General features: G+C 42.1%; 2 protein-coding genes across 3 annotated transcripts in view; one reads left to right on the top strand and one right to left on the bottom strand.

Annotated features, from left to right (window-relative positions):
• The first annotated feature begins 2,073 nt into the window (after window positions 1-2,073).
• ACOD1 (aconitate decarboxylase 1) lies at window positions 2,074-13,552 on the top strand. Of its 2 annotated transcripts, none has more exons than XM_017725813.1 (5): window positions 2,074-2,158; window positions 7,393-7,554; window positions 8,661-8,750; window positions 10,750-10,955; window positions 11,497-13,552. In XM_017725813.1, exons 2-5 carry the CDS (start codon window positions 7,477-7,479, stop codon window positions 12,449-12,451), a joined length of 1,329 nt encoding a protein of 442 aa, XP_017581302.1. In that variant the 5' UTR covers window positions 2,074-2,158; window positions 7,393-7,476; the 3' UTR covers window positions 12,452-13,552. The 2 variants fall into 2 exon arrangements, with proteins under 2 accessions (XP_017581302.1, XP_008641900.1); XM_008643678.2 differs by lacking the exon at window positions 2,074-2,158 and adding an exon at window positions 5,873-5,977.
• A 490-nt stretch (window positions 13,553-14,042) lies between these two features.
• Window positions 14,043-20,002, bottom strand: part of LOC103624434 (ES1 protein homolog, mitochondrial) — a 6,226-nt gene continuing 266 nt past the window's right edge. The window contains exons 2-4 of the mRNA XM_017725794.1: window positions 17,758-17,929; window positions 15,723-15,927; window positions 14,043-14,341 (exon numbers count right to left, since the gene is read on the bottom strand). Of these exons, the coding sequence (XP_017581283.1) occupies window positions 14,149-14,341; window positions 15,723-15,927; window positions 17,758-17,929 (570 nt within the window). The 3' untranslated portion in view covers window positions 14,043-14,148. The remainder of the gene's footprint in view (window positions 14,342-15,722; window positions 15,928-17,757; window positions 17,930-20,002) is intronic.

Here is a 20,002-nt window from a genome sequence, read left to right as displayed (position 1 = left end):
ATCCATTAGCAACAAGTACTCTGTGGCTTTTTTAACATGATTCATTGTTTAAATCCTTCCAGGCAGGGCTATGTTTGGGAGGGACAAAGCCGAGAGCAAGAGAGAAAGTGTCTGCTGTGGAAGTTGGAGGAAAAATTCTGCTAATTCACACAGCATCTTCCAGTACCTGTCTCAAGCCATCTGCAGTTGCTGACAGGTAAATGATGGACTCCCACAAAATTAGGAGATTTTTTTCTCCCAAAGCCTGTTTCTGTTTGAAGAATGCTGCTTTATTATTCATTCTGGTCTTGCTGTATATGCTATAGGTGTTATTTTAGCCCCTTCAGCACATACAAAAGCTTGTAATGAATCTTGGATAATTTCTTAGGGATGCCAAATCCCTGAGAACTAGTTTAGATGCAGAGAACCTTAATTAATGTTTAAGCTTGTTGGATACTAGATCTTGATACCATATCTCTCCACTGGGCCACCACCACCACCCTGCCATTATGTCCTGACATCTGGCCTTGCTCTGAAGTGATCAGGAGCATCAGTTTGCTTGGCACCTTTCTGTGTATGATGCACAGCCCAGCATAGTGGGTAATGCCTCATTTGCACCACCGGAGTTCCGCTGGTAATCTAATTAAAATTGCCACATCCCTCACATGTGCTCTCAGTATTTTGGTTTCCGCTCATCAAACTCTGAATTTATGCTAGTCAAGTTTTATCATCTCCCCAAATAGCACAAGTCATGTAATGGCATGTAGATGTAATGACATCTGGCTGCATTTTGGACACATAATATAGGCATCATGGGCTGCTCTTTGATTAAGAGAGCAATGTGTGCTACAGGCTGCCACAGGCTGCCAAAAACAAAAACAAGAAGTAGTTATGGAAACTGCAGGTACACAAAACCTATGTGATCTCCCACACCCACTGCTATTATTCATACTGGAGATCATTGGGAGAGACTTGAGATGTTAATGCTTAATGGCTCAAACATTTGGCCATTTGCAGAGGCAGCAGGGTGCTTTGCTGGGGGAGGGTTTGCACCCACTGAGGGGAGGAGATGAGTTTCTGGGTGTGTGGTGGCAAAACCTCTAATCCGAATTAGACAGAGTGGGTGAACACCCACCACCAGAGATTCTGGGGTTTCAGACAGGTAAGATAGAAGGTCGATAAGAAGCAGGCCCTGCAGAGGTGGGATGGTGCTTTTTATCATGCCAATTGTCCTCCCTTACACTTCCCACTTGGGTGTAAAACCCCCCCACCTTGGGAAGGGTCACATTCACACGTAGGCCTGAAGGTATTCATCCCTTCTGATGGGGCATAACTGGCTCAGCTACATGACATGCAGCTTTCCTATCTTAGAAGGCATCATAAACCATCAAAGACCCCGCCCCCAAAGCACCCTGAGACTCATCCCTTAGTCCTTCCACTGGAGAACTGCACGTGATCCACAGTGTTGCAGCAGAGCCTGAGCATGCTGCAGAAGACAGGGTAAAACTGAGTGGTGGCACCAGTAAAAGAGTTAAAAGCTGTAGCATTGGTGAGAGCTAAAACGCACGTTGGATCAACAGGAACTTCATGGAGCTGCAGTGTCTTCTCACAGTTATAGACCAGGCCTCTTCGCATTATGTGGAAATACTCACAGCACTTTTACTGGCTAGCTCGTAGTTCAACGCCTTAGAAAGCCTCGGGCAGACTAGAGACGTAGCACGGGCAATCCAGCATTTCAGTAGCTCTAAAAGCTGCAAAATGGCAGCTGCAAAGTTGACACCACCAGTAGAAGCAAAGAGGGAGAAATATAGCCTTTGGCTCATGCCTTACTCCTGCAATCAGATGCTTTCAATAGAGACACAGACACACCTAAGCGGCTCGCAGAAGGGAGCTGAGCCAAAGAGGGTGGGCCCACTCTGAGCTCTCTCTTTTATTCACGAGAAGGGAAAGGCGAGAGCTAGGGGCGGACCGGGGTGACCGGCCAATCAGACACTGCTCCTGAGTCACTTTTGGTTTTGCCCACGCACTAGAGCAAATAGGTTCAGAGCACATGGCAGGGGCAAGTCCTGACTTGTCTGACTAGTCTCAGGGAGAGGGAAGGGCGACCTAGGAGCAGGCAGCAACAGCACTACTCCATAAATGATGCTGTCTTGGATGTGGTCCTAAGCGAATATCCCAGGTATGTCTGGTACCTCTATCTTACAGCTCATTGAAGCAAACCAGCATCTATATCACAAGTTAAAATGAACCTTGAGGTATTGCCTTTAGGAATAGCACTGCTAATTTAGGAAGGCAAGAAAGGTGGTATAATGTAGTGCACTGACCAGCACATTGACTCATAGCAACCTTCACCAGAATATGGATGGGAACTTCCAAGATTTGCTCTGGCAACTTTGAAAAAAAAACAAACAAGGGTGATAACTTCTCAGAGATTTCACTGCCATTGCCACTAGTTGTGCAAGTAAGTGAATAAGAGAACTACTGTAGGCTAGAAATTTCCAGGACAGTACATTTCATGGTGCAATCATTGCCTATTGCATTTGCTGTGTGTTATTTCTGTCTGGCTTAGTACCCACTGTTGGGGTAAATGTGGGAGGGTAGGCTTGAGGAAAAAGAGGCACAGGGGCTATAACAACAGTAGGTGCAATATTACAGGATCTGAAGAGTTATGGCTGTAGGGCTGCTAACAGGTTTTAGATCAAGCCATCTATTCCAGACAATTCACTAAGATTCTCACCTTTTTACTGTAATTAAAATATCCCACTAGAGGGAAAAAGAGCAAGTCCTGCACTTGTAAGTTGTTTTCAGACTCACAGCAACAGCAGAGTCTCTGTAACCACAGCACATTGGCACCTGTCTCCTGTTTTCTCATCTAAGCACAGGCCATGAATAAAGTTACTTTTTAAAAGCTGGCTTAGAGAAAAGGAAGCCTGGACTCCGTATTTTGTCACATTTTTATATTTCCTTAGAACAAAAGGAGCACAAGGCTAGGGTCAAAATTGCTTTCAGTTGCAAACATACAGCTTGCAGGTGTGGGCAGAGCTTAGCGTAAAATAACAGGAGGCAAAAGAAGGGAAAAAGGAGCTTAAAAATGTGATGTCAGCAGGAGAAAATAGACTCTGTGGGGCACTGGTTTTCTAAAGCCTTGTTCTGTAATCAACACAGCTCGTTACTGTAGCTGCGTGCGATGCTGCAAATGGCATCTGGATGAACACATTTTGTCTTTCCACCACACTTTCTACTTAACAAATTGTCTGCCCAAATTGCTGAACCATGTGTATTGTGTCAAAGAAGAGGAAAGCAGCAGATTCCCTTTGTCAGGGTAGACAGCCTGTACCAAACTCTCAGTCACTGATTTTCAACCTTCTTCTGTTTAGACCCCTAGGAATTCTGCTGTGGAGGTACAGGACTTTGTATAGATGCCTCTTCCCCCTGCAGTGATAATCATATTGCTTTCTTTTCCCTTACAGTCTACAGTGTACACCTGAGTCTGAGGTCTGCAGAGCACAGTTTGGAAATTGATTTCCCAAGCAAATGTACAGTTCCACTTCTTTCTTTTCTTAACAAAAAGTCACTTTCTCGTAATAGTTCAGTCCTTAAATAGTACTAATGTTATTGTTGCAATGCATGGGACAGTCCCTCCTGCAGTCAAGATCGCAGAAAGAAGTGACCATGTATCTGAGATCAGCTAGCAGCACGTGACTGCACATCACATTGCAAGGCACATCACAAGTTCTCTTTCCCATCCAGATTCACTCTGGAGTCTCATCATGGGATTAAGGCAGCAGGACCTCTATCTCACTTGAGGAGGAGAAAGAAATGAGAAACAGAATGGGGTTATAAATGTAATCTCAAAGGTAATTTTTTTGTGGTTGCCCAGGGAGGCTGTGGAGCCTCTGTGCTCAGAAATATTCAGAACCTAACTGGACACAGCCTGCTCTGGATGGCCTTGTTAGAGGTTGGACAAGATGGTCCTTACAACTGCAGCCACTCTGTGATTCTGTGGTTCTGAAATATAAATATTTTCTTGCAGTTTTCTGAAGAGAAGAATGAGCTGAAGGAACGAAAGTGAAAGTTAATAAAATCTTTCCCTTTTTCAGCCCAATAGCATTAACTTCTATTAACATTTCTACCACTGCCAACCTTGTCAACATGAGCAATCCCATTATGTGGGCCAGATTTTATCAGCTCCAAAGGTAATTCTACATCCAGGCTACCGCTGAGGTTTCCCTCAGTGTGGAAATATGGGGGGCAAGGAAGAAGCACTGATGCACATTCTGGTTCTCTCTCCCTGTGGGGTCAGGATTTGGCAAAGCACATGTCACCCAGGAACTAGGACATGTTTTATGCAGATGCAAGTTATACCTGCATGGGTGAGGAAACTGTGGCATACTCATAGAGACATGGGTGGGAATAAGTTCAGTAGCCATGCTGATCAGCAGCTCATATTTAAAAGAAAGACAGGACAAGGGTTTAAATGGAGCTTTCACATCATGCAGGTTAGCCTGCGCAAAATCATATATGTGTTTGTAGGGCTGGGTTTTAGGAATCCCGGGCCTCAGGCTCTTTGGCTGTATCTGTGAACTGACTCATCACCACTTCTATCATTTAGGGTTCTTTGTTACCCAGTGCAATTTTCAGCATCAAGTTAAGCACCAGAAGATGACACCCAAAAGCAGAACTGTCTAAAAGCACAGGCAAAATAGGCAAATGTCTGGGTTAGAGCTTGCTGGGGAACAGTTGATTCCCTCTTCTCTCACGTTACGTGTCCGTGCCCTCCCAAAATTTCACAGAATACTGCTAGCCCTACTCCTCTCTCCCTCTGCTTGTGCTGTGAGATTTAATTTTGCATTTCCAAGGGAATGAAACTCATTTATGCCTGACTGCTGAGAATCACTGAGCTAGCTCTGGAGACAGGCTGGACCAGCTCAGAAATGGGTCTGCTCAGCATCAGGGCTGGCCCAAGGAGGACTATGTATCCAGGGGCAGGAGAGGGGGAAGGACACAGCCTGAAACAGGACCTTTCAGTAGTGGTTAGAACCACTCAAATCGATGTTTAGCTTTACCTCCTGACCCATGCTGTTATCTGCCTGGAAGCACTCAGGAATTACATAAGGCTTTACAAAAATTTTGGAGGTATTCTCAGTAAAGGGCTGACGTTCCTAGATTAAGTTTTAGGCAGTACTTTTCATGGAAGTGCAGGTCTGCAAAGCCAAGATTTGATACTTTGTTCCGTAATCCAGGTGATTCCCATACTTCAGACATCATTACTTAATTCAGAATTAATCAGTGGCCCCTAGTCATGCTCCTGTGGGGTCTGCTCCCTTCCTGATGGGATAGGCAGGGATTTCTCATTCCCTATCTATCACTAACACACAGTGATTCATGCTTTTAAAACACTTCTAAGTGCCAAGAACTGTCTTAATCCAATTTATGGTCTGAAATTCTTATGAAGATGAAATTCTACATTTCCCAAGGCTAAATTGTATGTGTTAGAGATGAGACATATAGCAAAAGAAGAAAAAAACAAAACAAATTAACAACAGGTTGTTTAAGCTAAAAAAAACCTTTGCCATCCTGTAGTCTAGCACTGGACTTTCCCAACCAGTAGAGCTATCCATGGATTACCGTGGTTCCACACACCTCTCCATGCTACCAGATGTAAGACACTTGAATCAGTTTCTATCTGGTAATGAAGTATTGCATGTATTAATTTACACAACATGTAAACATGACTGGCTAAGTCCTATCACATGTGTCCCAGAGGTTTATTGTACAATTAGTCAGAGGAAAGTTGAAAGTGAAGCAAAAAGAACATTTACAGGCAGGAGAGGAAATGGGCAGGACAAGATGCACAAGTAAAAAAGGCGTAACCCCTTCCCCACCTCAGACAGACACATATAAACAGTGAGAGAGTGAGTTCCCCTGCTCACTGGCCACCACTCATTTGCTGCCTCTCTCTGGGACCTTGCATCACCCCTGCAAGATGTGGGCAAAGGTACTGTCTCTTTGCACTGTAAGATGCGATTCTCTGTTTAAGCTTTCATATCCTCATTCTGTATGTCTCAGTAGGTGCCCATCACACCACAGGATATGTGATTCACCTGCTTTAAACTGCTTGTAACTGCTTCTTCAAGATAATCTTAATGCTTCACTACAAGTGTGAGTGAGAACTGGGTTGTAATGATGGGTACAAGGAATCCAGTGTGAACAAAGTAATGAAAATTTACGAGCATAGTAGGGGTGAGTCCATATTGTAAAGGAGAGAACAGTTTGGTTTCTTTAACTCAGAAAAATGAAGGGCAAAAGGAAATACCACCACTCGGCGTGGATATGTGCAGGGGAGTAAAGGAAGGGGAAGGAAGAGGAGAAAGGTAAGGAGATAATTTTCAAAGAGAGAGAAGATAAATATTCACTACTGCCAGTGTAAAAAAGAAAGTGTGTGTATAGACTGGTGGCAAATAATATGTACCTCTACAGCAGGACATTTCTAATGGTCCAGAAAGGGAAGTTTTAGATTATTTTCTAATAGAGATACTAACAACAGTTCACAGCCAAGAAGCAGGTTGAATTTGCATAATGGGTCATTGCTCAATAGGAGAGGAAAATAAATATATATAATTGCCAGAGCAGCAGGATCCAGGAACAAGGAGCCACTGCTTTTCAAAGAGGCAAGACCTTGTCTTGGAGAAAATCTGGGACTCCAGCTGAGAGTGAATTCAATGGGAGCTGGGAGCTATGAGCAATATGTGAAAGGTAGGGCTGACAACTCCTGCCTCCCACTGAGCTCCAAGCTCAGCAAGATTTGGGATAGTAAGGCTGCTAATCAGGGAGATTAAATCTTGCCTTCTTGTGTGGTAGTGGGTACACTGGCTTGAAATGCTACTCTCCCACTGATTTCAATACCAATAAGCAGGTGCTATGGGAAAGATGGTTTTACTTCTATTTGGGGGGGGTGTCTGTGTGTGTGTGTGTCACACACACACACCTCCCAAATAGAAGTAAAAACATAGTCATTAGAGATGGAGATGGAGATGAAATGGGGATAAGATAGAGACAGAGATGACAGAGATAATCTTGCATAGTTACAGCACCTGCAGTGCATACTCTCAAGGACTCAGGGAGAAAGCAGAAGAAATACAGAACAGAAAAGGATAATGATAAAAGCATAAATAAAATATAAATAACACAGTGACATTTCTGGGAATAAAAAGAGGAAGAATTCAAACCTTGGTTTTGCTGATGCAATTCATGTAAGCAGGGGCAGAAATGACCAGCAAGCTAGTCAGAAACCCAAAAATGAAAGAAAAAAAAGAGGAAAGGAAAAAAAGAGGAAAGAAAAAGTTTAAAATAGTGTTTCCTTTAAATATAGAGAAATATCTACTTCTTTTTCTTTATTTTTTCCCTTCCCAGACAGTTACAGGAAATTTTGCCAAGGTGATTCATGGTTTGAATGCAAATCAGTTGACAGATCAAGTAATTCAGAGAAGTAAGCGAATGATTCTGGATACTCTTGGAGTGGGGCTTCTGGGTACCAGCACCGAGGTCTGCCAAAAAGTGACACAGTACAGCAAGGTAAGGTGTCTGCTATTCATAGCACACCCTCAGGTTTAGCTTTAAGCAAACAAGGGAAAACTTAGGCTATGAAAAGGAAATTTTGCCATGGTGAAATTCTTTTGTGGATGGAAAGAAAGAAATGGCGTTCTTCCCACTGGAAACAGTGAAACTTCAGTGCTCAAGTTACTTTCCACTCTGGATGGGCAGAAGCCTATGTATCAGCCTGTATGCTAAGATCCCCCTCTACAAACACAGTCAGCTAAGAACCCCTTCCTTTCTTTCACCTATGATATTTTATTAAAAGCATCAGCAAAGTAAACATCACTTATCACCAGCCTTTCAAATCAAGGAACTGTTAAAGAGGTGGGGAGTTAGCAGTGGGTTACTTGCAGTCCATAAAACATAATTGTTGTCTGAGGTGCATTAGCCATGCTTCTCCTCTAGTCTTGCTCTCCTCATGCTAGCAGAGTAATTGGCCCTGAAAAGAAGCCTTCCCAACACAGGAGTGCATCAATGAAGAGGAGTTTATCCCACTGTTTTTTCATTCAGCTCTGCCTAGTGGGACTTGTGCTCCAGAGCTCTGTGTGCCAGTAAGTCTCTTCCCACAGGGAATTCCCCTTTCCAAGCCATGGTAGTTCATGCTGTTTTATTCAGTTTGCAGCACCAGGAGGCCATCTATCATTTACTCAGGGTCTTACTAAAACACTGGAAACAAAACCGTTTAACAAGACGTCTTCCCCAACAAGATGATGACAGTCCTGTCATCGTTTAGGTCAGACTTGATGACCTCAGAGGTTTTTTCCAACCCAGTTGATTCTGTGATTCTGAGGGACTTGTCAGTGGGTAGTGAGAAGGGGCATCAGTAGCCAGAGGTTGTGTGAAGGTACTGAGTGGCCAGATGGATGGTGTTGGTCTGCCTCCGAGCTCTGTTTGGGTGGAACAGGACATAAGAAAACAGGAAACTGAGTTTCTTTTCATACTTTCTGAAGGAACACTGTTTTTCTCATAAAAGGGAACAGTTAGGTCCCGAGAGGGCATGGTCTGCTCTCAGTTACATCAGAGATGCAATGCACATTTATCCTTAGGTTCAGGACTTTGAATTAATTGATGTCAATTTGTTTCAGATCTACAGCTCAGATTTATCCAGTACCATCTGGGGCCACTTGGATTTCCGACTGCCTCCTCTGTATGCAGCTTTTGTGAATGGAGTGGCTGTAAGGGATGCTCTTTTATTTGCTCTTTAATCATACAAATTGATGCCATTCTTGCTCTATAGAGAACAGAATGTTCCAAAAATCTTAGCTTATTCTGACGCCTGCTACAAAACTTTCCTAGACTATTCTCCTAATGTGCTTCAACTTCCTTCTAGTGAGATTAAATTTAAGGTATGATATATGTGTGATCCAAACTCAACAGCATCCCTTACCTTTAACGTGGGACTTGGGGCTGTTGTCAAATGTCAGAACTCTACGGTTTACAAGCTGGTAACCTTGTAGCAAGGTTACAACCTTGCTGTAGCCGCTTAAAAAGACACACTCTAGCTCTACCTCATTTCACTGGGATCCGAATTTCATGCCAATTGGCAAAGTACAGCTACAGAAAAACCCAGACAGATGCACATATAGATACATACACATATAATATCACAAGGCAACTTAATCTTCAGTTATCCAGTTTCCAAAAGCCAGTTATAAATTTTGGACACACAGTTTGTCATTAAAGCAGTAACTGACTCCCCAGACATTTGTCTAAATTCAGATTGAGGCTGAAACCATTTGAAATTGAAAGATGCACAAGAGGTGGGGTAGACAAATTTGGCAATTATGCAAAATTAGGGAAGATGACCAACCAAAGAAATAGTAATATTAAGCCTATTTAAATTAGTGTGACAACAATATCAGAGGTCCAATTTAACAGCTCATTTCCAATGTAGAGAAAATTACCTTGGAAATGAGATCTGATACCTCTCAGCTCCTGGCAGCCCTTGTGATATTCAGATCTGGCTGTTAGCATATATATGATCATTTCAGTTTACATCTTGGTCACAGGTCAATTTTAAGCACTTACTGAAGACGCCAGAAACACAGCTTACAGGGTACTGGGCACAAATTTCCTTATCCTGCACTGCAAGGCATCTTCCCACATGGCATCAAAGTTTTTCAAGGCAGAGGCTGGGTTTTCTTCTATCTGTTTAGAAACAGTCCTCAGAAATGCACAATCGCAGTATTACAGGGCAAAACCTGACCAGCTTGCTCCAAAGTAAGACATGAGTGAACAGATGTGAAAGCTTAGTTTTTGAGGTGTTATTATGCTACATAAAAAATGCTGTCCCTGATGCTCTCAGGTCCCTGGGGGATCTCAAAACTTTGTGAGGGGAAGGAATGTGTCTGATAAGCAGTTCGTTACAGACACTGACTGCACTGTTGGGAACCATCAGCTACCAGATCAGCAGCCATATGCCAAGCTGGGAACACCTAAAATCTTCCTGAGCAGCTGGGCTCTGGGCATGAGAAAGAGAAGGCACCACTTGGGATAGTCTCTTGAGCCAAGCAGCTCATTCCACATTAAGACTGTAGCTTTCTCCTAAGTCCCAGCACTCCAGGGAGTCTGGTTCCTTGTGTAACAGGTCTTGTTTCAGTATGCTGAAAATTCAGGCTAAGGCCTCCTGTACATTTGCAGGCTTGTGCCTGTTGCCTGTGAATGGTTGCACCAGAGAAGTAGCTCTGATGATATAAATTTCATTTAGCAGTATTTAACTGCTATAGTTTTATGGTGCAAGTCCTAATAGCAGCATCACTTGCAGCACCAGGGAAGTAATTTCATTATGTTTATATTTCATTATGTTTTGGAGAAAGTGAAAATTCACTGTTCACATGGTGGACCTAGAACATCTGATTTAATTATACCAGTCTAATTAAAGCAGCAAAAGCCAACTGCAGAAAAAAGGAATCACTGTCACACTGGTTTCAGGCTGGTACAACTTGGATTAGAATTATACTCCTTTGAGGTAAGATCTCTGCTGCATTGCCACTTCTCAGACAGCCATGTTGGGAGTAAAGGTCTTTAAAAGACTTCTGAATTTTTTGCTTTCTAAGGAAGATTTAGTTCTTCTGTACTTTTTTATACCAGTTACAGTAGTTTCATTTGACTGAGGCAATCTTGTCAAGTCAGAGTTTATTTCTAACAACAGATCAATGCTTTTCTTTCCTTTAGGTGCACTCAATGGACTTCGATGACACCTGGCATCCAGCCACACACCCATCCGGGGCTGTGCTCTCCGCAGTGATTGCACTCTCAGAGGCCTTTCCTCAGAAGAAAAAAATCTCTGGTCTTGATCTGCTCTTAGCTTTCAATGTGGGAATTGAAGTGCAAGGCAGGTTGCTGCAGTTCTCCAGAGAAGCCAAGAATATTCCAAAAAGGTACATAGAAATGTTTAAAGTAGAGAGTTGAGTGGAAGTGGTTTTTAATCAGTGTTAATATACATAATTAAATGTCAGTTAAAATACAGGGCTGTTTATCTGAAAATTTAGGGAAGGTTCATTTTACATGTAAATACACTTGACTCCTAACTCTTGAGCTAATAGATTTCTTTGTGAAAGCATTGATCAATTCACAGTAAGGAGATGATCTCCCTACTTTGAATTTTTATAGATCTATAATAATATATAAATTTAAATAATAATAAATATAACTTTATATGTGACTATAAATTTGCTTTGAACTATGAGCAGCTCTAATGTTTCAGTTGCCTTCTGGGGAAGACCTACTGCAAGCAGTACTATTCCAGTTTAACTTTTTCCTGGGGAAAAGTGACAACTCTCAGTTAGGCCCACACGTGAATGCTGAATGTGTGTTTCTTTATGGCCCAATCCATTTTCCATGGCAATAAATGAAAAGCTTTTGTATATAGTGAATTTGAGGTTTTGTAATCTGGTAATGAAGATACTTTTGTTTTCTCAGGTTTCACCCACCAGCTGTGGTTGGTACAATGGGGAGTGCAGCAGCTTGTGCTAAACTGTTAGCTCTTGACCAGCTGGAATGTAAAAATGCCTTGGCTATTGCTGCCTCCTATGCAGGTGCCCCACTGGCTAATGCAGCAACCCAGATAAAGCCCCTCCACGTTGGGAATGCTGCCAAGCACGGATTGGAAGCAGCTTGCTTAGCTTTACAGGGTCTTGAAGGAAACAAACAGATCTTGGACATGGAGTCAGGGATGGGTGCCTTTTATACAGATTACAACCCACAGACTCTGCCAACCTTGCAGTCCTACCCCTGGCTCTTGGACCAGCAAGATGTGGCCATCAAACGCTTTCCTGCTCATCTTGCAACACACTGGGTGGCTGATGCAGCATCTTCTGTTAGGAGGAAGCTTGTGGAGAGCAGTGAGAACTTGCTCCCCCTTGATAAAATTGAGAAAGTCATTCTCAAAGTCCCTGAGGTCAAATATGTGAACAGACCTAGCCCAGCCTCAGAGCATGAAGCACGACACTCCTTCCAGTTTGTTGCGTGCTCTGCTTTGCTGGACGGCAGCATGTCAGTCCAGTCCTTCTCCACTGAGAATGTTCACCGGCCAGCCTTGCAGGAGCTCCTCTGCAAAACACAGCTGGAGCACCCTCCTGACAACACCCCCAGCTTTGACAGCCTTTACTGCGAAGTGAGCATCATACTTGAGGATGGCAACATGATCAGCGACCGCTGCACTACCTTCTACGGGCACTGGAGGAAACCTCTGAAAAAGGAGGACTTGGAGAAAAAGTTTCAATCCAATGCCCTTGGCATTCTGCCTGCTGAAGCTGTGGAAGGCATTGTAGAGACCGTGTACAACCTGGAAAAAGTAGAGGACTGCTCTGTGTTAAGTACATTCCTATCAGGACAGTCAGCTAGAGCGCTTCCAGACAAGCTGCGCTTCCTTTGAATGTTCCAGCCAACAGCTACCTGCTCTTCACAAAGCCAATGCAAAATTCAGGACAAACTCTTACTTAGTGACTCAAGCACTTTTAAATAAGACTCCTATAACACAAGAACCATATTCAGTCCAATATTGTGGATTTTAACTAACTAAATAATTTGGTGATTATGTGCCCAGCTTAGTCAGGCTGAACAGAAGATCCTCTGCTGGCACAACCAACTTCAGCTATCTTTGGACCTCTAGAGGCAGAGCACTCACTGCTTGCGCATGGCACAAAAATCTCCCTGCTCTACTGCCAAAAATCTGTGTGCTGTTGCTCCTAAATAACTCCATACAGGAAATCCAAATTCTGGAAGAGTATGGAAGTGCTGTGTCCATGAAAATCATCACAGTTAGAAGTACAGAGAACAAGAGCCGTTATATATTTATTTCTGTAGATTTATTTCTACAATCTCCTTGAAGAGGGCACCTGTTACATATGAGCGTTGACATTTGTGCTAAAATAAACACAGCCCAGGTAGGGAGTGGTAGCACTTGATACCCTGCAGCGAGTCAGGCATCGTTGCAGCGATCGCTCTTGCACTGAGGCAGCAAAGGCCTGGGCCCAGCCTGCTCACACGAGTGCTGAGCGTGAGGGACAGCTGCACCCTCCTCTCATAAAGGCATTCTTTCCCAGTTCCACCTCTTGGCTTCTGTGTGGTATAGGTCTGTTCCCCTTTTTATTCCCACCCCCGTTACAGGAGACACTGAGCACGTGGTGTCGGTTTAGGTTACTTCAGGCCCAGCAGAGTGTGGGCTACACTACACTGGGCAGGAGTGACAGAGACCTGCGAACACCAGAGCACTTCTTATGCCAGACAACTGAGTGTCCACAGGGAACCTTGATAATGAATTCTGGGAATTTTTTGCTCCTCTAATACAAAGCCTTGCTAGACTGAGCTTCTAAGAGAAGCTGCCAACTCTTTGTTCAGCTTTGTAAGATCAAAGCATGTACTCTAACACATATAAAATTATCTTCCTCAGGGCACTAACTGATGTATGCAAAAAAAAAAATCACGAAATAAAGCTAATTCATTTCACTAAATAAATCTGAAATTACTTCTTTTATTAGAGCAAAACGTGTATCTTTTCCACATACAATGCATTCATTTGTGCTGGATCTTGGTTTATAAAGTTGGTTTACCTAGGGGCTCTGCAAAAAATTCAGAAGTCCATTAGTAATACTTGCTTAAAGACTTGCAAGGGGAAAAAAGAACCCAAATAACCACATTCTTTTATTTTTCCCTTCTGATTAGAAATCAGAATTGCTCACCTATACTGAAGGTAATCAGACTCATTTACAGCTATTTCATTACAGCTGGGTAACAGCAAATGTGAATTACTGATAACCTTTAGTGATGTGATAAAACCCCATTGCCCATTCAGTCTTTTTAAGACTGAATACATTTGGATTCATTAAAAAAAAAAAAAAAGAACCCCCCCATCACCTTCAACATATGGCTTCTATTTTTAAAGAGAAATAAATAGGTTAAATTCAGCAGTAACCATCGGATGTATTAAATATTAAAAAACACTCCACCACACCAAACAAACCAGGAACTGTGAAGTTTAGCAGTTGCATTATTTTATTAATTCACTCAAAGGAAGCTAAATGTTTATGCTTAGCTACACTGATTTCCTTGGAGAAGTCTGTACACTTCTAGTCAGGCAAGCTTCAGGACTTCTTGTACCATTGTTCCAATTCCATCAAAGATTTCATGCAGAGGAGCCTTGCACATGAAAGCACAGGTAGTAACTATTTTATTGGCTTTATCCACATGGGATTCATTTACATTTTTGCAAATGTGCTTACATCCAAGCTCTGCTATAGCAGATGCCGTTTCAGCATCAGGAAATCTGTAAATAAAAAGACTTTAATTAATATAAAGCGATGACACAGCCATAAAATTCTGCATACGTAACTTGAATGAGAGAACTACAATAATATCTACATGACTCTTTAGCTGATGATGACAAGGGAGTTAAAGAGGCTGCTACTATCAGATTTTCCTATTCCCTATGGACACATCAAGTGATCTAATACCTCTGAAAACAAGGTCTGAAATGCGGAGCCCCAATATGTCAGAAGGTGAAATAGTTTTTAACAATCTTTTGTTACGTTTGGAAGATGATACGAAGTGCAGCTATAACTGATCCTCAAAAGTTTGAGGGAAGCCAGCTGAACTTGCAACCTTTTCCAACACCACCATGTAAGGTGTTCCTCTGGGATTCTGTAGAGATTTTGATTTCTTCTTTTCCCTTCTGATAAGGGAGGAACAGATGCAATCCCTCACTACTGCTGCTGATAAATTTAATTCAGAAGTTTTATTGGGAGTTGACAGTTCTTGAAGCAGTACTGACTTCTGCTAGGCCCTGTTCTCATCTCCCTCTCCCTGAAGTGGCCCCAAACCACTACCACCAGAAAAACTTTATTAAAAATTTCTGAGCAGACAAAAGCCCAGAGACACAATCTAAACAGCCACTCAAATTACCACAGGGCACCAAGTCTTTGAATGCCAGCTGGCCAAACGCCTGCTCTTCATTTACACGTTTGCAAGATAAATCATGGCCTTCAAAGGCATTGGGTAAGCAAATGCTGGATCTCGCTTAGGATGGGCTGCAATCTGTCACTCAACTGCCATGAATGGAATGGGAAAAAATAACTTGATATCCCTGGTTGCTAGTGTGTCTGTGCAGCTATGATGGTACAAACATCCCCTGTTCTGTCCCTTTTAGGACTGATGGATGCTACATCCCGTGACTTGTGAGCCCTCACACTGCACAATAAAGGTGGCTCAAAGAATGATAGTTTAGGCCAGAGGTGAGGACACCTAGAGCTTTCACTGTTAATTGTAATGTGTCTGTAAATGTTATCACAGAACATCTGAGACATTCACAAGTCAGGTAGACATGACACTTAAGGACATGGGTTAGTGGAGGCTTGGCAGTGCTAGGTTAAAGGTTGGATTCTACCATCCTAGAGGACTTTTCCAACTTAAACAATTCTATGGTATCACAGACAGTGTCTATCTGGTTGCAGCACCACAAGTCGCCTGACCTCATGGATTCACTCGGTCTGCCCTGAGAGTTCTGTGCCTAGTACTATTATGCAAGAGAAAATTGTCACTAATTTTTCTCAAAAGTAACTAAGTTTCCCCAGGTTTACTGGTACCAAAGAGACTCCTGCACAGAAGCCTGTCCATTTCCTAATCCTAATTCTCCATCCATTCCTTCTTACCTTCCATCTACATTTTTATCTTGACCAACTGTAACCTCACAGCCAGGAAAGACTTTGGCTGCCAGAACTGGTGATATGCAGCACAAACCAATGGGCTTTTTAGCACTGTGGAAGGCTTGGAGTGTGGAGTTCACGTGCTCATTGACAGTACAGTCCTTGCCATCTACAGCCCAGGAACACAGATTCTTTGCTACACCAAAACCACCTAAAAAAGAAAAAAAAAAAAAAAAACCAAAAAGCTTAAATATAAGGCACTGCTAAAAGTTATCAAATTTGATACCAAACAGAAGCTCTTTTTTACAACGTAATCTTGGTATCCGTGGGACTGTTAAGTTACTGTATTGAAAGTTTTACAATGTCACTGTAACCCGTAAATGATGGGTTTACAAAGTTAAAAGTTTAACTGCACACTTTTTTATACCATGTAGGTTATATATAAGCCAGAAAGCTTAATCTTGTTTCAAAAAGCAACAAAGGGACAAACAGGAGACCTCACACGCATCTGCTAATCATTAGAGCAGCTGCACCATTTGTTATGTACTCCTCAATAAGGAAGAGGGATCTGAAGAAAGACCAATACTAGTTAAAAGCACAAGTATGGAATTCATGGGAATAATGCAAACAGTGATTTGACCCTCTATAGTAATGAACTCTCAAGTTTTACTTTGATGCTTAAGCAATTATAGAAGAGCTTTTCTTCTTCCCTAGAATTACTTTTGGACTTTAAAAATAGATTAACACAGTAAAAACAAAGGGGATTCTATATAAAATGGACATTATAACATAGGATCTTCTGAGACAAAAAGCCTTGATAACGTAATTTCTGATTTAAAATAGTGCCAATTTGTCTTTCTATAAATTAGTTTTAACAACCCTTTAGGTGCATTTAATCTTCATTTAACTGTATAAGCAGATTGTATTTTACAGCTCCTTTATTTACTAGATTTATAACCATCAGAATAATCAAAGTAAGGTGATTCCATATGGAATGTGCACAACATCAACTTTCTCCAATAAGCATATAGAATTTTCCACAAGTACTTCAACATGCAACATCAAGAAGCTTTGCATTTTTAGTATTTTTCCTTTCCTGCTTTGCTCACTTTCAAGTGTTATCTGAAATCTCTGAGGTAGGATTTTAATTCTCAAACTTAATAGGGTTTATTTCCCTCTAACAGTTATTACAGCAATCCCCTCGAGCCTGGGTTATAAAAGCATGAAATTAACGTGGAGAACATCTGTGAGCCTCTACTCCCTCCTGCCCAGCCCTGACACCAACCACTCACGTACAGTGCAGGCAGAATTGTTTCTCTGTGTTATACACATGCTCCCTCTGCTGGCCTTACAACAGCGTGAAAACTTCAAAATTAACACTTGGGCCCAATCATGAAGGCAGTATTTAACAGTACTACGAATATTCTGGAAAGAGATCTTCAGCAAGTCGTGATTTCCTCATAATGCTTCCTCATTTCTAAAAGTGATTAGAATTACCTCCGTCTGGAAGGCAATTTTGTGGTCTCTAAATAAAAAATTATCCATAAACTATTTTAGTAGAACTTGATCAGCAGCTGAGGGGATACATAATTAAAACAGAATATACTCACATCTGACACGGAACATAATCTACTTGGTAACCTGCTATTCTGACAACATTTTCAGAGGCCCTGAAATTCAGGCATTGCCATGTAATGGAGTTCTGACCTAAGTTTTGTACTCTGGTCAGTGCTCTTGTCCACAAGTAAGCAGTAAAGTTTTCACAACCTTTAGTAAGAAGGAATGGTGGGATGCATAACTTAATACCTAAACATCACTCTGGCATTTTACTTAGTGAACTATGAATCAACAAATATATTGAGTTAAAAAATCACAAATCATTTTCTTTTAAAAGATGACCTCAGCTGGTCAGAGCATGATGCTAATAGCACCAAGGTTGTGCGCTTCATCACCTGTATAGGCTGTTCACTTAAGAGTTGGACTCGATGATCCCTGTGGGTCCCTTCCAACACACAATATTCTGTGATTTTGTGATACCTACCAGGGAAAATGACAGCATCAAATTCACTAGCTTTCAGTTCAGCCAAATCCTGAATGTTTCCCCTTGCCAACCTGGCACTTTCAACTAACACGTTTCTCTTCTCTTCTGTTGGACTTCCTTTTAGGTGATTGACTACATCCCTTTGCTCAATATTGGGGGCAAATATCTTCACCTAGAAGAGAGATGAATCAATTTTGTGAATGTAAACAGAACTCGTATATATTTGTCACAATAAAGATCATTTAATGAAAATAGGTTTTGTCCCTGAAGCCTCTTATCCACGTTAAGTGAATTCCACAGGATGAATCTAGCACATTAAATATCTAAAGTGACATATGATATATTAGCTTGAGTAAACACAGCCATTCTCCCCATCCTATTCCTGCAGCATTTTGACAGGAGGGTATTCTTATGCCAACATTAAGCTTACTGATTTTGCCATGGCGGACAACCCCAGGGACAAACAGGACACCACAATTTATACCAGCAGCCCAACTGGACATACAGCTGACTTTGAAGAAAGGCTGCTCTTAGCTGTTATGGAATGAAAGTGCTAAAAAAGTCTGACACTAAAAAGTTAAAAGATGCAAACTTTACAAGCATCTCTAGAGCAAACATCAGAGTTACCAGCTGTCCTAAAACACCAGCAGCAGAAAGGAAAGACTGATTTTGATTAGACACAAAAGGGGAAAGCTGCATCAGAATATCAAGCTCTGTGACAGGTGTACCACAGGATCTGTTTCCTTGTGTGTTTTGAAGCTTCCTTTGCAAACTTCTCAGAGATGGCAATTCTGTGCTAGATATGAGGGTGCTGTTGTTACCATGACACACCTGAGTGTGGCTACACACAGACAGTGACCAGCTTCTCCCATCTGAAGTCACAGATGGGACCAAAGCACACCACTGCATCCTGGCCCAGGCTTCTCCAAGAAGTCCCAGTTTACCAAAGAGAGCCCAGAAACAGTGAGCAGAAAACAAGCAGATGAACCCCTGTGATGGCTGCAAAATCAAGTGGAAGAAAGATAAAAGAATTTTAACCCATCCTCAGCTCCCTATGGCCAAAGGAGAAAGGACAGGTCTCCAGCTGCTCCTTGCTCCCAGGTTCACAGGATCACAGAATTGTTAGGGCTGAAAGGGCCTTCTGGAGATCGTCTGGTCCAACCCCCTGACCAGGCAGGGTTACCTAGAACAGATTACACAGGAATGCGTCCAGGAGGGTTTTGGGTATCTCCAGAGAGGAAGATTCCACGACCTCCCTGGGCAGCCTGTTCCCATGCTCTGCCATCCTCAATGTAGAGAAGTTCTTCCTTATGCTGAGATCAAACTCCTTGTGGTTTAGTTTATGGCCATTGCTCCTCATCCTGTCACTGGGCACCACTGAAAAGAGTCTGGCACTGTTGCCAAAACAATTGGATTCATTACCTGGTATGCAACAAGACAATAATTACACACTCAAGAGAGACATTGATTATTTATTTCAGAGTTGTGCAAGCCCGGGTGTTTGGTGGTATTCCACAAATCAAGCACACCCACTGGACTTTTTGTGCCATTATCTATACACAGAACTTCAGAGTTAGTAACTCTCCAAGTGCAGCCCCTCTATTATGATTGACTGGTAATTTCCATACAAGTTTTGTAACTCCAGTTACCTTCTACACATGCTCAGGGGAACGGTCTTCACCTGGGCAGGGGTCTTTTTGACCTGTAGGCATGACTTTTAGTATAATAATTTAGTTGCATTAATGAGATCCTTTTTCAGTCTTCTGTCCAGCTAGCTGCCTGTTTGCGACCTCAGCTCCTGTGAGGGGGCCAGGCAACATGGATTTTGGGCGGGGATAAATGAAACAGGGAAGAGGGCAACATAAAGAGAGAGATTATGGCTGAACAGGCTTTGTAGTGTGCAGTGGCGGCGCGGGGACCACCGGGAACCGGGAGGGGCTCTGGTCCACGGACAGGAGGACACTCAGCTGCTGTATCACACGGCACGCCGGGCCGCACACACACACGTATACATATACACACACACGTATACATATACATATACATATACATATACATATACATATACATATACATATACATATACATATACATATACATATACATATACATATACATATACATATACATATACATATACATATACATATACATATACATATACATATACATATACATATACATATACATATACATATACATATACATATACATATACATATACATATACATATACATATACATA

Source organism: Corvus brachyrhynchos, unplaced genomic scaffold, assembly GCF_000691975.1.
Source record: "Corvus brachyrhynchos isolate BGI_N302 unplaced genomic scaffold, ASM69197v1 scaffold121, whole genome shotgun sequence".
Classification (NCBI taxonomy): Eukaryota; Metazoa; Chordata; class Aves; order Passeriformes; family Corvidae; genus Corvus; species Corvus brachyrhynchos.
This window is presented reverse-complemented; position numbering and strand designations above follow the sequence as displayed.

Excerpts from the sequence above, each read along its gene's own strand:
- ACOD1 (XM_008643678.2), top strand. Across the intron at positions 7,555-8,660 it reads AAGTGACACAGTACAGCAAG|ATCTACAGCTCAGATTTATC; the intron begins GTAAGGTGTCTG and ends AATTTGTTTCAG. Across the intron at positions 8,751-10,749 it reads CTTTTGTGAATGGAGTGGCT|GTGCACTCAATGGACTTCGA; the intron begins GTAAGGGATGCT and ends TCTTTCCTTTAG.